Raw genomic sequence first — 14,772 nt, 5'->3', positions numbered from 1 at the left:
TAACATTCAAGAGCCAAATATAGTGTAACACAAAATGATTAAATTGTTAAACTACAAAAACTCCATCTCCGAGCGCATGTTGAATTTTTTTTGCCAACGACATTTAGTTCTCACATCCTCCTCCTTCCTTTGCTTCCAGATGAATTAAAATAAATAAATAAATCAACTAAGTTATTCACTTTAAAAAAAAAAAATGACAAGGAGTTAAAAAGGTAATATACCTTCATTTTTGAACTTATTTAGTTGGTTCCTCTTGTAGAAAGTTTTGATTAGGGAAACTACAGAGTATCTAGAGAATAATAATAATAATAATAATAATAATAATAAAAAAAGGTCATAATGAAAATAAGGCATAATTGAATTTATGATAAGCTTATCACTAAATCAACTAAATAAGTCAATTATGAAACTTCGTAATTAATAATATCAAATTAAAAATATTATTTATGAATATATTACCCTAGATGTTTGGGTAAAGCTAGGAATATGACTATATGTGATTTCCTCATTGCTCTTTTGTGTCATGCAATCATGTGTTTCTATACCCTAAAAATCGTATGCGTTTAATAAGATTAATAATATACTATAATCACATCAAAACAAAGTTGAACATGGAAAGACAATAAAAATAATTTAGTAGACTACCTTTGACATTCTGATTTCCTTTTGATTCTTTGATGTGCTTTCTTTTGGTTTCTTCATATTTTCTATCCACGGTTTAGGTCAACATTTCTTATTACGATAACTCTCCTTTTTCTTTATTCCTTTTGGCCCTACCATGATTGAAACACATGGTTGATCCTCTCTGTCTACAATATTGGTTGAAAGCCTAATATTATCTTCTTCTGCATTAGCTTGGCAATTATTTGCGTCACAAATTCTTTTCTTCAAATCTGCAACAGTCTTGTTTAGGATATTAAAGCCTTCTTCAATTTCACATGCCTCATTTACCAATTGAATATATTTAGGATACAAAACTCGATACCTATCTGCATATCCTAATCGAGTATCTAACTCAATGTCATTCTACATGAATTGTTTTTCATTCTCATCTTTTGCATCTCTTCTCCATCTCTTTAGAATATATCCATCAGAAATCAGCTTGATATCCCACACATCAAGAATTTTTAGAGCATGCTGGCACAAAATATATACCGAATGTCTCAAACTTTCTATAACTGCAAGACAAAGTTTGACCTAATGAATTCCACATAATGTTGTATTGTCCATGTCCGTTGAAAACTCCAACAACATATCTATGTACTTTCATTGTGGTCTATAATGGAAAGTGGCAGTACCTTTTCAACTTCATTTTGAAATAACTCAAACACCTTAGGTGTGTACACTTTTGCTACTTGATTTAGCATAGGTGAGTTTGTGAGATTCAATCTTGGTAATTTTTGTCTAGAGTTATATTCTGCTTCTAACTCCTTGTCACATTTTTGTTTGACAACTCTTTCAAAATTAGTGAAGAATTCTAATATATTGAGATCAATACGTAAGCAATCATTCAAGTCACAGTTGAATCTCCCACTAAGTTGTGTATTCTTGATTCATGCAATAAATGTCCTCTTTACATATACTTAGGCCCATTTCTCCTTCAATTTAAATATATCTATTAGCCATTTATTTTCATGAGCATCAAACTTTTCCAACAATCAACATGATATTCTAAGCAAAGAGAAAGTCATCTTCATCATTATACTCATAGACACATGCTAATAAATCTTTATTAAATCGGGACCCACCTTTATGTAAATAGCCCAAGTGCCTATTAGCATTTTGCCACATGTGCCAACTACTGATACGTTTCAGGCATCACTATCTGAAGAACAGCTGACATTGCTGCATCTTGATTGGTGAAAATAGTAATTGGCTTCTTTTCAGACATTGTTTCTAGGAAAGTCTCAAATAACCATACAAAAGACTCAATTGTTTCATCATACAACAGTGCAACTCCAAATACAACAGTCTCTCTATGATGATTAAGTCCCAAAAATACACCAAGTGGTCTTGCATCTTTATTTGTGCTATATGTTGTATCAAACGTTATTACATCACCAAAATGGCTATAGTCAATGACCATTCTTGCATCAGCCCAAAAAATATTAGTAATCAACTCTTCAACATCCAGTTGAAAAGCATAATAATATGAAGGGTTTTCTTTTAAGTTGATGACGAAAATACCTTTCCAAACTAGCAACTTCCCCAAATTTCAAGGCTCTTTGTCACTTATTGCGTAGATAGTTCTTATGATCCTGCTTGGTAAAACCAAGGTTATCATCTCCACCAACTTGCTTACTTATAAGCTAATAATAATCCTTTAGTCTTAAACATGATTCCTATGCCAAATCAATCTCAATAACTTGAGTTGTAGACATTTTCCATTGTGATGGCATCATGTGTAGAGTTGTTGAGAGATGGAGATTGTGATTGTGATTATGCTCAGCAATGAAGTCACTCATCATGTATTTGCCACTATCTCGATTATACACAATAACTAAACATGCATCGCATCCACATCTTGTTTCTGCTCGAGGTCTTTTTATGTTACTATTTCGCTTGTCCATACCTCAAATTCCCTCCTTCTCGCACACTAATCTCCTTGAAGTAACTATTCTGGTCTTTTTACATTTATTCGCAAACTCTTTTCTGATACTAAAACCTGCAATTCTTCCATACTCATTATAAAAACTATATGCACTCTCATCTGATTCAAATTGCATGCCTTTTGAAGGTGTAAGTTCTGCCGGCACATTTGGAGATACAAAATGTTCGAGTGAGACATCCATATATTGTTATCCCTAAAAGAAATTATATTACCAAACAAACACATTAATTCAAAGTGTTCATAAATTAATAATATTCACAGATAATTATTCAAATAATATCCTACATCAAAAGTGATCTAAAGGTTTCAAATTCCAACCCATCAATGCTTATGCAAGAATGGCTAAGTTATCTTTATACTAGTAGAAATAGAACCAATAAACACAAAATCACAAAAAAAAAAAAAAAAGAGTAAAGAAGAACTTGAAGGTTACCTTAAGTGAATGACAAAAACGTTCTTGCTTTTTCTTCAAAGATATTTTTTGTTGTTGTTTTCCTATTGCTTTGTCTTTTTCTTTGTGTGTCTTTTCCTATTCCTTTGAAGTTGCACATACAGATATTTTGTTTCATTTTTCTTTGTTTGTCTTTTCCTATTCCTCAACTTTTCCATCATTAATGTTTCTTGGTTTTTGAGTTTACCGTGTGCATAGTTAACATCTGCAGAGTTAAACGTTTTTTTATTTTATTTTATTTTTTATTAAGAGAGTGACGTGTCTTCTTTTTAGCCTTGGATTTCTGTAGAGAAATCCAAGTCCTTAACTGGATATTCTCCAATCCTTTTGGACTGGAGAGGATCCTTTTCCTAAGACTTTATAGTATGACCTAATTGCAAGGAACTAGCTTGGTTTTGGATTAAACCACTTATCTTTTATTGTGATACTCTTCCTAAGTCTCAACAAGTTTGACATCTTCACCTTAGAGTCTAATTTCCTTTAGTAGAATCATAAGAATCTTATGTGGATGATTCTATACCCAAAAAATGAACAAAATCTAGCAAATATAATCATAAAAAAAAAAAAAAACCATCAATACAATTAATGGGGTAATAAGTAAGAGGCTTTTTAAAAGGACCTCAAGACCTTACAACACAAACATAACTGGACCTTGAGTTGCAATGTTGGCAGGATTGGTCCTATGTAACTTCCTAATATATGGTTACCATAAAGAACAAAGATAGAGGCTTTTAGAGGGATGTCAAGACCTCACAACACAAACATTGATTTTATAGAATAAGTCTCCGCCCATACTTTATTCTAATGTTGCACTAAAATAGAGGCTACAACACTAACTTAGACTAGGATTAAGACTTATAGTCCCACTTGAACTAGGACTAGGATTCTTACATAAAAGTAAAGACTAACACAATACTACTCTCAATAATCCGAGAGAGGTAGGCAGAGATTCCAATACTAACACAGCAAGAATTGTAACATAAAGATTCAATTGCCAATACAATGCAATTGCAGGTATGACATCCTTATTCATTGTCTTCAACTAAGAGGAGACATCCAAGGAGTGGCAACTAGGCACAAATCATTCCTTCTCTTACAAGCCAATCCGAGAAGCTCAGACATGTCAAGTTCTTCTGGTTTGATCTCATTGGGGAGTTTCCAGTTGAAGTGATACAACAACTGAGAAAGAGTAAGTTCAATGGCAGCTAAAGCAAATGATATGCCTGGACATATCCTCTTACCACCTCCAAAAGGAATGTATTCGAAGTTTATATCTTTAAAATCAATACAAGAATTGTTGAACCTCTCTGGGCGAAAGCAATCAGCATCAATCCAATATTCGGGATCTCTACCAATGGCCCAAACATTAATGAATACTTTTGTGTTGCTTGGAATCATATACCCACTAAGTTCACGCTTTTCACTTGATTCTCTTGGGATTAAGGCAACAGGAGGGTGTAATCGCAGAGTTTCTTTAACAACTAATTTCAAGTAATCTAGTTTTTGAATATCTGTCTCGTCAATGTTCTCACTCCCCCCAAGGACTCGCCTCACTACAGCTTGTGCCTTCTCCAACACTCTTGGATTTCTCAACAATTCTGACATTGCCCATTCTATTGTAGTTGCTGAAGTCTCACTTCCTGCAAAGATGACCTCCTGAAAAAGGATATTGAATTACAAGATCGCAACGACATGCATATTTATGATTTGAGAAATAGTACAATTAAGAAACATAAAGCAAATAAAATCTAATAAAAAAAGATAATGTCGGATACCAAACCAAACCAACCCTTTTTTTGGGTCTATATGGAATTGGTATATTGACCGACCAACCCAAGATTCTTCCACAGTAGCCTAAAAAAAAAAAATGAGCTGCCTAACATAAAAAATAAAAAATATTAAAAAAGGCAAAGGGGTAGATCAGTAGGATTCTTTGATTGTAGTGAAGGCATTTTAGCTTGGATACTAATGTAGGTCAAACAACATTTGAGTTGGTGAAAAAAACTGGAGCAAACCATTCAAACAAGCTAGAGCAAAAAGGGTGTTGAAATAAAGGGCGTTCGAATGAATCCTAACTCTTTTTCAAATGAGTTGATACATGAGGCTACAGGAAGAGCTCAAAAAGGCTCGTTCACTATCTCATTTGGATGAGACTTTGAACCAGATGACCAAGGAAACTTACAGTAGCGCTCATTCAAACGAGATTGCGAATGAGATGATCAGGGGAGTAACAATAGCATTCATTCGCTATTTCGTTCGATATTTCATTTGAACAAGTGGTGAAATTTTGAGTTTTCTTTAGTGTATCACATACTCGTTCGAATGAATAGGTGATCCCATTCGAACGAGGTGCGGCAATTTTGTTAAACCGACTTATTTAAGAATTCTACTAGGTTTAGGAGTTTGTTTACTATAAATACATGCTATGAATGACCTAAAACATAAATTTTGAACTTTTATCACTTTTCTAATAAGAAATACTTAGTTGTTGAGCATTCTCCTATTTTGCCTAAATTCCTTAGTTGAATTCTTGAGTTTTGGAAAGAGTTGTGATTTTGTGTTGTTTGTCTTTTTGAATCCACAACCTCGTACCGCATTAGATACCCTAGAAGAAATGATGTTCACCATGATCTTTCATCGTGAAGGGCATAGCCATGATGTAGGAGCTGAGTTAGTTTAGGAGGCTAAGAAAGATGAATTTCTTAGGGAGAGTTGGGAGTCCTTATCCTTACAATCATATTTTGTATAAAGATGGGACTACATGGTTGAATAAAAACAATCGCTTATTATCATTTTTCATAGTTTGTTTTGTGTTACCGTGATGGGAGGATTGTCCGAACAATTGATTGACAATTGAAGTAGCTCTCTGAGGTATCTACAAAGAAACTGAGATGACACAAGAGCTTGTCGAAATGGGTCAGCAAAAAGTATCTCTCATGCCTAAGTATATTGGTGAAAATGAGAGGTAAGGATTAGTAATGAGGGACTAAAAGTCCAAGAAGGAACTCTTACTTGCCTTTGACCCCTCTTTTATAAGTTGTCTTCCACATCCATTGGCCATGTGGCGTTATCTTCCCTTCTTTATTGGCTCGGTTTTTATCGTTGATGTCCCATGAAGAACCTCTCATGCCTAAGTTAGTATATTGGTGAAAATGAAAGGTAAGGATTAGTAATGAGGGACTAAAAGTCCAAGAAGAAACTTTTACCTGCCTTTGACCCCTTTTTTATAAGCTGTCTTCCACATCCACCAGCCATGTGTTGTTATCTTCCCTTCATCATCCCTTCTTTATTGGCTCGGTCTTTGTCGTTGATATCATGTGAATAACCTTAAGAGTTTGCCTTACATGATCAAGGTTTCCAGTTGCCAATGTAAATTATAGCAATCTTTGGTATCATGACCATGGTCCTGGTGACTCCAGATGGGACTTCAACTTTCCTGGCCAATTCAAACTTAGATCATCTTAGATGTACATTGGTACCTCCAACACAAGGGTATTTAGAGGGGTGAAATTGGATGACCATGTGGGGTACGACCTTGGTCTTTGTTGGTTATACCTTCGGCGATCTTTTTGTTGGTGAAGACATCTATTGGTTTCTTGCCTGTCAGTTTAAAGGGTCTCTTTCTCTTACCATCTGTTCTCTATCTCTCTTTCTGAGTTTGCTCTATAAAAGCCCTAATGGTGTCTTCTGTGTTCATGAACTTTTTTGCTTTATCCATGAATTCTTGGAGTGTCGTTGGTGTCTTCCAGGCTAATTCCGCCATGAACAAGCTTTGTGGCCAGACTCCTCCGAGGAGTGCGACCAAGATAATTATCTCGTCTTGATCATCAATTGTCAACTTCTCACTAAACCGAGCCATGAAATCTTTTAAAGACTTGGTTTATTTTTGTTTGATGGTCAAAAGGTAGGCTGTCAATATTTGAAGCTTTCGGCGATAAATAAATTGGGTAAAGAACAACTTGTAAAAGTGTTCAGACTATCAAATAGAATTCGGTTGCAAGTTCTCAAACCATCTTTGTGTTGCTTCTTTTAATGTGGAGGCAAAGACTCTACAGGCTATCTCATTCGAGATCCCATGAAGAATTATGTGGGCCTTGTACATCTCAATGTGCACGATGGTATCCTTAGATGCATTGAAGACGTTCATTTGCAGGACCTTGAATTTGTGGGGTAAGAGAATCTCCATGACCGCCGCCATAAAGGGAAGATTAGCATTTTTGATCAAGTCCTCCATTGCAGCTGCTTCCCTTTTATCCTATGTACCATCTCATCATATTTTGGCTTGTAAGCCGTCAAGCTGCACATTCATTAAGACTCCCTCCCATTGGTGGCCTAGCAAATGGGAGATTGGCTCCTTTTGGTGCAGGGGCGACCTCCTTCGTCCCTACCTACATTCACTCTTCCCTTATCTTGCCACGTAGATTTTGCTCTGGTTGGTCGAGTCTCATGGTCATCATAGGGGAAAGGGTTCATGTGAGAGTGGCTAAAGTTGGAGGTGTTGTAGTACTTCTAGTTTTACTATGCTAAAGCATCCATGTTTTGGGCGAGTCGTAGGAGGTGGGCCTCAAAAGCAATGATACGCCCTTCCTAAGATGTACCTATACCAGATGGATTGGATGTAGAACTATCATTGTTGCATACACTTTTAGATCACGTATTTGTTATTTGGTCTTTTATCAAGAAACTGTAGTCGAGTTTCTACAGATGGCACCAACTACCACAGAGGATGGGTATGACCCAACCACATTGATTGGGCTCTCACTTAACCATTGTGGCTAGGCATGACCTAGTTGTGGTAATGTGTTGGTTTCCCAACTGCAACCATGATTGGGTTGCCTATCCATCGTGGTAGGGTCATACACCCAACCTCAACTATGATTGGATAACCCAACCATTTCATAACCTCGGCTGCGTGATCCAAATATATATATTGTTAGGTTTTAGAAAATTTTTTTATTTGATTTACAAAAATTTTCTTCTAACCCTTTTCATCTTCATCAAGTGTTAAGGTGAAGAATGTAAGTTGAAAGAGGTTTTTGGTATTTCCCATTAGATGTCCTATAAAAATAGGAACATGACAAGAGGTTTATTGGTACTCTCGGAAAGTCCTGTTGGATGTCCCATCAAAGCGGGAATGTGACGTGAAATGCATTGGTGGTTTCGAGAAGTCTTGTTTGATACTCCGTTTAGACGAGAAGGTGACGCAGAGTTACTACATTCCCTATTGGATGCCATCTCAAGACAGGAACGCAACGTGAAACTCTTGCCTTCCCCGTTAGATGTCACATTAAGACGGGAACGTAACTCGAAGCTACTAACTTCGCCGTTGGAAGCTTGTCATGATGTGCAGAATTGTTTCCTTCCCCATTGGATGTTCTGCTGGATGCCCGTCATGACATAAAGAATTGTTTCTTTGATAACTTGCTTTTATTGGTTTTCTTCCATGATTTCTCTTTGCATTGCTCTTAGAAAAGCTTTGGACATGTTTACGAAAGTGTTCTAGAATCATCCGGCACCTGAACATCACTTGGGCATCACTTGGAAGTCATTGGATCACTTGGGAATGATTTTCCTATTAAGAAGCGCTTCCAATGCTCCTAGCAGTAAGTTAGTGCCCAATTTCTGTTTTAACGTGACTAAATTCCTGTTAAGACGAAATTGATTTCTACAGCAACTTGTGAGCCATTTTTGACAGAGCAAACATCTGAATTTGAAAAAGCTCGTGAGAGACAAAGTTGTAGATCGGGTAACAATCTTTCCAAAGCCATTGAGTTTGCCTCATTTGGAGGTCGAGAGAAAAATTTATGGCCAAGATACCCTAACTAGTTTGTTTCTCCAAACAACTTTTAAGCTTTATTTCAGTTTTGCCATTTCTCTTCCTATATAAAGAATATGATGTTCATTTGGGAAACCTAAATCTCTAAGCACGAAAATACAAAGGGAGAGTCTCTAGAGAACGTTCATTACTTCTCTGTTGTGATCCAAGAGGGTTTTGGTTGATAGCCGTCAATGCTTTCTCCCTCTTGATGTTTGTGAAGCTTTCTTCCATGCTTCATCATTGTTGTACCAAGTGAGGTTTCCTAAAAAGATTGAAGCTTTCCACCACTTGAGGTTTCGTTGTTGATTTCAAATCACAACCTTACACATTGTTCATCCGCAAAGAAGTCTATCGATGGATTGGTAAGGAGATGCACTCCATGAAGATTGTCAACTATGAGGCAAGGGGGGAGCTTGTTGTCTTACAGAGTCTAGAAAGTTGCAAGAGTTTGTAAGTATTTTCTACTGTCTATAATATTGTTCTTCATATAGTGATTTCACGGGTTTGGCTACCCCAGAGTGGTTTTTTCCTTTGATTTGTTCAATGGGTTTTCCAATTCGTTAACAAATCTTTGTGTTGTGGATGTATGAATCTTTTTATGGTTGTGATCTTTTAATACCATATTGCAATTTATATATATATATATATTGTTGGGAATAAATCCCTCCTATGTGGGCGTGGTAACCTGAAAGCCCACAGCCCAACAACAAGATCATGAACCGAGCCTCAACAAGCGGACTTTATAGTTTATGAAGATCTGGCCCATAAAAGACGACGGCAAATATCACCGAAGCCTGGTAGTCCATGAATGATACCCCCCGGGAATGGACTTCCCGAGGATATCATTCTCTTCGCTTCCCGAGAATAGTTTGTCATTACAGTCAGACATCTCAATCCATTCGGACTCCCAGTATTCAATGGTTAACTCATACTGGATTAGAAACTCTTGTCATAATTATCCAATACCACGAGGATAGTATTAGAGTCCTTATACAACAACCGTTCCCAATTCAAATTTGGCTACGTGAATAATACCAAAGAGAAGGAGGATAGCTAGAAGACCCAAATGAGATAACATAAGAACTCTAGTCCGAATAAACCTCTCCGTTCAAGGAACTTCATTCCAAGTAAACTGTTCAGCCTATAAATAGGCGAGACACCAGATATCAAGGCTATGTTGAATTATTCTACAGCTTATACACACTTTCTCAGAGATCTCATTTAAGCATAGGAGGGAGATTACGCTCAATACCGGGCGCTTTCTCTTCGTGTTTTCCTTGTTTGTCATTTCAGGTTCAAGGGCTCGTAGAACATGTTCACACCGTACCAGAAACTGTTCTAACATATATATATATATATTGCTTGCGATTGTTAATTTGGGGTTAGAACACTATACTCGTGTTTTTACATATATATTTAAAATTTTTATAAGAGATGTATAATATTATTTTGGGATAAATAAAAAATAAGTCCCTATGGTTGGCCTAAATTACAAAACACTCCATGTGGTATCAAAATGAACTCAGAGGTCCTTGGGGTATGCCAAAAAAACGATTTAGTACTTGTAGTCAAATTTCGTTAAAAAATTTAACAGATTCCGTTAGTTGCCATGTCATCACCAATAAAATGGTGACACATGTTGCTCTTAATAAAAAAAATATAAATATATTAAATATATAAAAGTAAAAAAAAAAAAAAAAACTACACAATGTTCTCTCTTCCCCCATTTCATCATCAATCCTTTCCCCTAGACCCATTTTCTCATTTCCCTCAATTTTCTTCCCAAACACATATTCTCCGGCCCCCAAAATTTCTCCCTATGCAACGACGACCACCCCCGTCGGCCTTTCTCACTGTGCGACAACCTATTCTACCACGCCGAAGACCCTCACCGACCCAGTCTTCTTGTCTATTACATTTTTTTCGTTCTCAATTTTTTCATGGGTTCTCAAATTTTTCATGGGTTATTCTCTGTTTCAAATGGGTTGTTGATATTTTCTTTGTGGAAAGGAAGCTCCCTATCATATTTGAATTAATTGTGGCTTTGCTGAAGAAGAAAAGAAGTCGTTTCAATTTCCTTAGCTCTTCTTATCCTCTCACCTTTGTTGAAGAAGAAAAAAAGTGAGTTTAATTCATCCAAAAAAAGTGGGTTTAGCTCGACGTCGGAGATGTGGCTGGCTCGTCGTCAGTAGTACTCGGCAGCATGGTCTTTGTTGCCGGCCGTTGGTGAGGGGAGAGGGAAGAGAGATGAAATGGGGGAAGAGACAAAGATGAAAAGGGGGAGGAGTGAACGATGAAATTGGGGAAGAGAGAACACCGTGTAGGTTTTTTAAAAAAAAAAAATTATTTTTTAGTTTTTTTTTTACTTTTATATATTTAATATATTTATATATTTTTTATTAAGAGCAACACGTGTCACCATTTCATTGGTGGTGACGTGACAACTAACGGAATCTGTTAAATTTTTTAATAGAATTTGACTACAGCGACTAAATCGTTTTTTTTTTGCATACCCTAAGGACCTTTGAGTTCATTTTGAAACCACAAGAAGTGTTTTGTAATTAAGGCCAACCACAGGGACTGATTATGCATTTATCCCTATTATTTTTTATATTATTTTGTGGAAAAGTCCACATGCCCTCCTTAAAGTATCACTCAATTCACAATGTCCCTCTAAATTTTAGATTGTGACAATATCGCCTTCAAATTACCAAAAATTGCCGTTGTCTCCCACTTAAGGTCAGCAGAAAGACAAAAATGATCTTAATTTTTTTTTAATATGAAAAGAATACTCATATATATTCTATTTGTTTTTTTTTTAAAAAAAAAACAGGGGGTGGACAAACTACTCCCAAGGCAATGGGGGTGACCGAACAATTCCCAAATAGCCAAGGGTGATTCTGCCACCTCCTTTAACCATATTTTAAAGGTGGCTGAACTATCCCCATGACCATTGAGGCTAAACTTTATTGTCAAGGTGGTTCTATCTTCTCGACCTTCTCACTGTGACCACAACATAGTTTTTGTGATTTACACTACCAAGAGGCTAAACTTTGGGCTTGCCTTTTGCAAGCTTGGAGACAATAAGTGGACAAAACTTTGTCAACTTGGAGAAGAAGACGACCTGGGGGTGGTCCAGCCACCACCCCTAGGTGTTGGGGGTGGTTTGGCTACCTTCAGGGTGTTTTGTTTTTTTACTTTTTTAAATTTTTATTAAGGGTAATTTGTCGTTAGATGGACATTAACAAGTTTTTTTTTGTAGTTTGGACAACATTGTCGTGATCTAAATTTAGTGGAATATTGCCAATTAAATGTTAGTTTCAGGAGGATGTGAACTTTTTCCTAGTTTCTTTTTCAATTTTTATTTTTATTTTTATAAACGGTATTTTTGTCATTAGGGAACATTGACAATTTTTAAGAATTTGAGGGAACATTGTCTATTAGTTGAATATTTAAGGGGTTTGTGTGGACTTTTTCCTTACTTTTGTTATTTATTGGATGGAAAAATAGGTGAAAGTCTCAAATTGATTGATTATAAACTCAGGTCTTAAATTTGTAAAATTAAATACTGAAATCTAACTCATTTGGTATGTGGAATATGTATTCCTCTTTGCAAGGGAATAGTTATTCCCATGTGAATAGCTATTCATAGAAATGAGTACCTACCAGACAAAATAATGATTGTTCCATAAAAATAATCATTTCATTTCAGGGCCTATTTCAAGAACCAAACGGGGCCTAAAAGTCAAAATCAAGTAAAGCATAAAGAGTTTCTGTGTTTTATAGAAAGAAAAAGGGGAGAGAAAAAGGAGAAAAAAAAATGTGGGTAATAAATTTGAAGATTTTAGTTGCATACCAGAGTGATAGCTTTGATGTGGTTTCTCCCCATATTAGAGTCAAGCTCGCTTGTCCCCCAGTGTTCCAGAAGCACATCAACAACATCATTACCACCTGAGTCGTCATTGCTGGCTAAAGTGGCAGCACTTGTTTGCATCTTGTCCTTGATTATGTCATCCAGAATCTTGTCCAAATTTTTGCGTATTTTCTCCAATGAAGTAAGGAAACTAAGAAACTTTAGTGAAGGGAACACATCAAACAAGTTAAAGACTCCTGTAAGACTATTAGCTTCCTTAAGCAAATATATCAACTCATTTTCATATTTGCACTCCTTCCCAAATGCTGCCCTGGAAATTATTCTATTCATCAAGGAGAAGACTTTCTCACTTAGATTTATTGGAAGTCCCCCAGACAAAGAAACGGATTTGATAAGATTCAACACCTCTTCTTCTCTTATTGTTCTAAATGACTGGACACGCATGGCACTCAAGAGCTCCATGACATAAATCTTTCGAATTTGTCTCCAATAATCACCAAAGGGAGTAAAGAATACACCTAAAGAATCATAGGATACAACTTCAGCAGCAAGAATCCTAGGCTGATTTGCAAATATGGTGTCATGTGTCTTGAGCAACTCTTTTGCTGAATTTGGTGATGAAATGATTATAGCTGACACCTCACCCAGCTGCAATTTCATGATGGGTCCATGTTTCTTGGCCAAGTCTCCCAAGAAATGATGTGGTTGTGATGAAGAAGAAGCCAGTTGGTGCAAGTTCCCAATAAGAGGCAGTTTCCATGGCCCTGGGGGCAACTTATGGTTTTGGCATTTGGCTTTAGATTTCGTCCAAATATTAAGCAGGATGAAGAGGAAGAAGAAACAAGTAAGTAGAGGAAATGAGAGATCTTGGAGCATCCTCTTTTCTTAGGGAGTAGCTTTTGTATTCACAGCTGCAGGAACAATATATCTATATATCTTTGGAGCTGCACTAGATTGGTAAGTTTTGTGTGCAAGATGACCGAATCAAAGCTGTTAGATCATTAATATGTTAGGTTTGAAAACTAAGTTCATAGGGTAGTTCAAGAATGAAGGACTTGTTTGGTAAAGGCCTAATTAAGTCCACTTTTCTTTTCTTTTTCAACTCTCCAACATTCTTATTTTTTATATTACATTAATCATTTTTTACTACTATTCAAATTTAAAAATAAAAAATAAAAAAAAACTCAATATAAAACAAAACACTTCCAATTTTCTATACAAAAAATCCAAAACTTCTATCTATTTTATATCACATCAATCACTTCTAACCCAAAACTCCCAACCAATTCTTTTGCCAACCTTCCCAAATTTTAGTCACCAAAATAACTAAAAATCACATTTATCTATTTTAGCTACCCACTTTTTTAAAGCACCCCCAACATCCTTACTATTTTAACTATCAACTTTCACTATTCTATTTAAATATTCTTTCCCAAAGATTTTTTTTTATTTTTTGCTAACTTTTTTTAAACAATAAGAAGGGTAGAGAAAAAAGTTATATTATTTTTTAGTCATTTGGTGAGTGAACAATACTCACTATCTTTAGTGAGTACTTATCATACTTATCATTCATCAAACCAAAATCATTATTTTGCTGAGGCCGTTGGAGAGCGTTTTTGTTTGTAATCTTTAGTGATTTGACTAACATAAAAAAAAAAATAATAATAAAAAAAAAAACTAGTTTGATAAGGTTACTTGAAATTCTCTAACATCATTAAATGTTAGGTTTGAAAATCAAAGCTATTAGATCATTAATGTGTGATCTCTCTTGCTTAAAAGAATCACCGGTACTCCTTCATCGTGATCCTCAATCTTTTTTTTCATTTTTCCTTTTTTTTTTTCTAAGCAAATTGGGAAAGGGGAACGATCAAAAGACCGAAAGAGGTGGGCTCCCTTACAACAGACCCAAACTCAAAAAATAACAGTGCTAGTAAACGTAACAAAGTAAGAAAAAAAGTGAAAATAACTAAATTTAACTAAAAATGTAGTTTACAAGCTCTGTTAGAGATGCTCTTATG

The 14,772-nt window shown here is 35.8% G+C and overlaps 1 protein-coding gene across 1 annotated transcript; it reads right to left on the bottom strand.

Moving 5' to 3' along the window:
• Nucleotides 1–3,826: 3,826 nt before the first annotated feature.
• Nucleotides 3,827–13,630, bottom strand: LOC132166688 (cytochrome P450 71D8-like). Its single transcript, XM_059577551.1, has 2 exons — nucleotides 12,737–13,630; nucleotides 3,827–4,718 (listed from the first exon to the last, which is right to left on the bottom strand). Exons 1-2 carry the CDS (start codon nucleotides 13,628–13,630, stop codon nucleotides 4,101–4,103), a joined length of 1,512 nt encoding a protein of 503 aa, XP_059433534.1. The 3' UTR covers nucleotides 3,827–4,100.
• Nucleotides 13,631–14,772: the final 1,142 nt, after the last annotated feature.

The sequence above is a fragment of the Corylus avellana genome, chromosome ca11, assembly GCF_901000735.1.
Source record: "Corylus avellana chromosome ca11, CavTom2PMs-1.0".
Classification (NCBI taxonomy): Eukaryota; Viridiplantae; Streptophyta; class Magnoliopsida; order Fagales; family Betulaceae; genus Corylus; species Corylus avellana.
The sequence above is the reverse complement of the archived record's forward strand: the minus strand, read 5'-3'. Positions and strand labels throughout refer to the sequence as shown.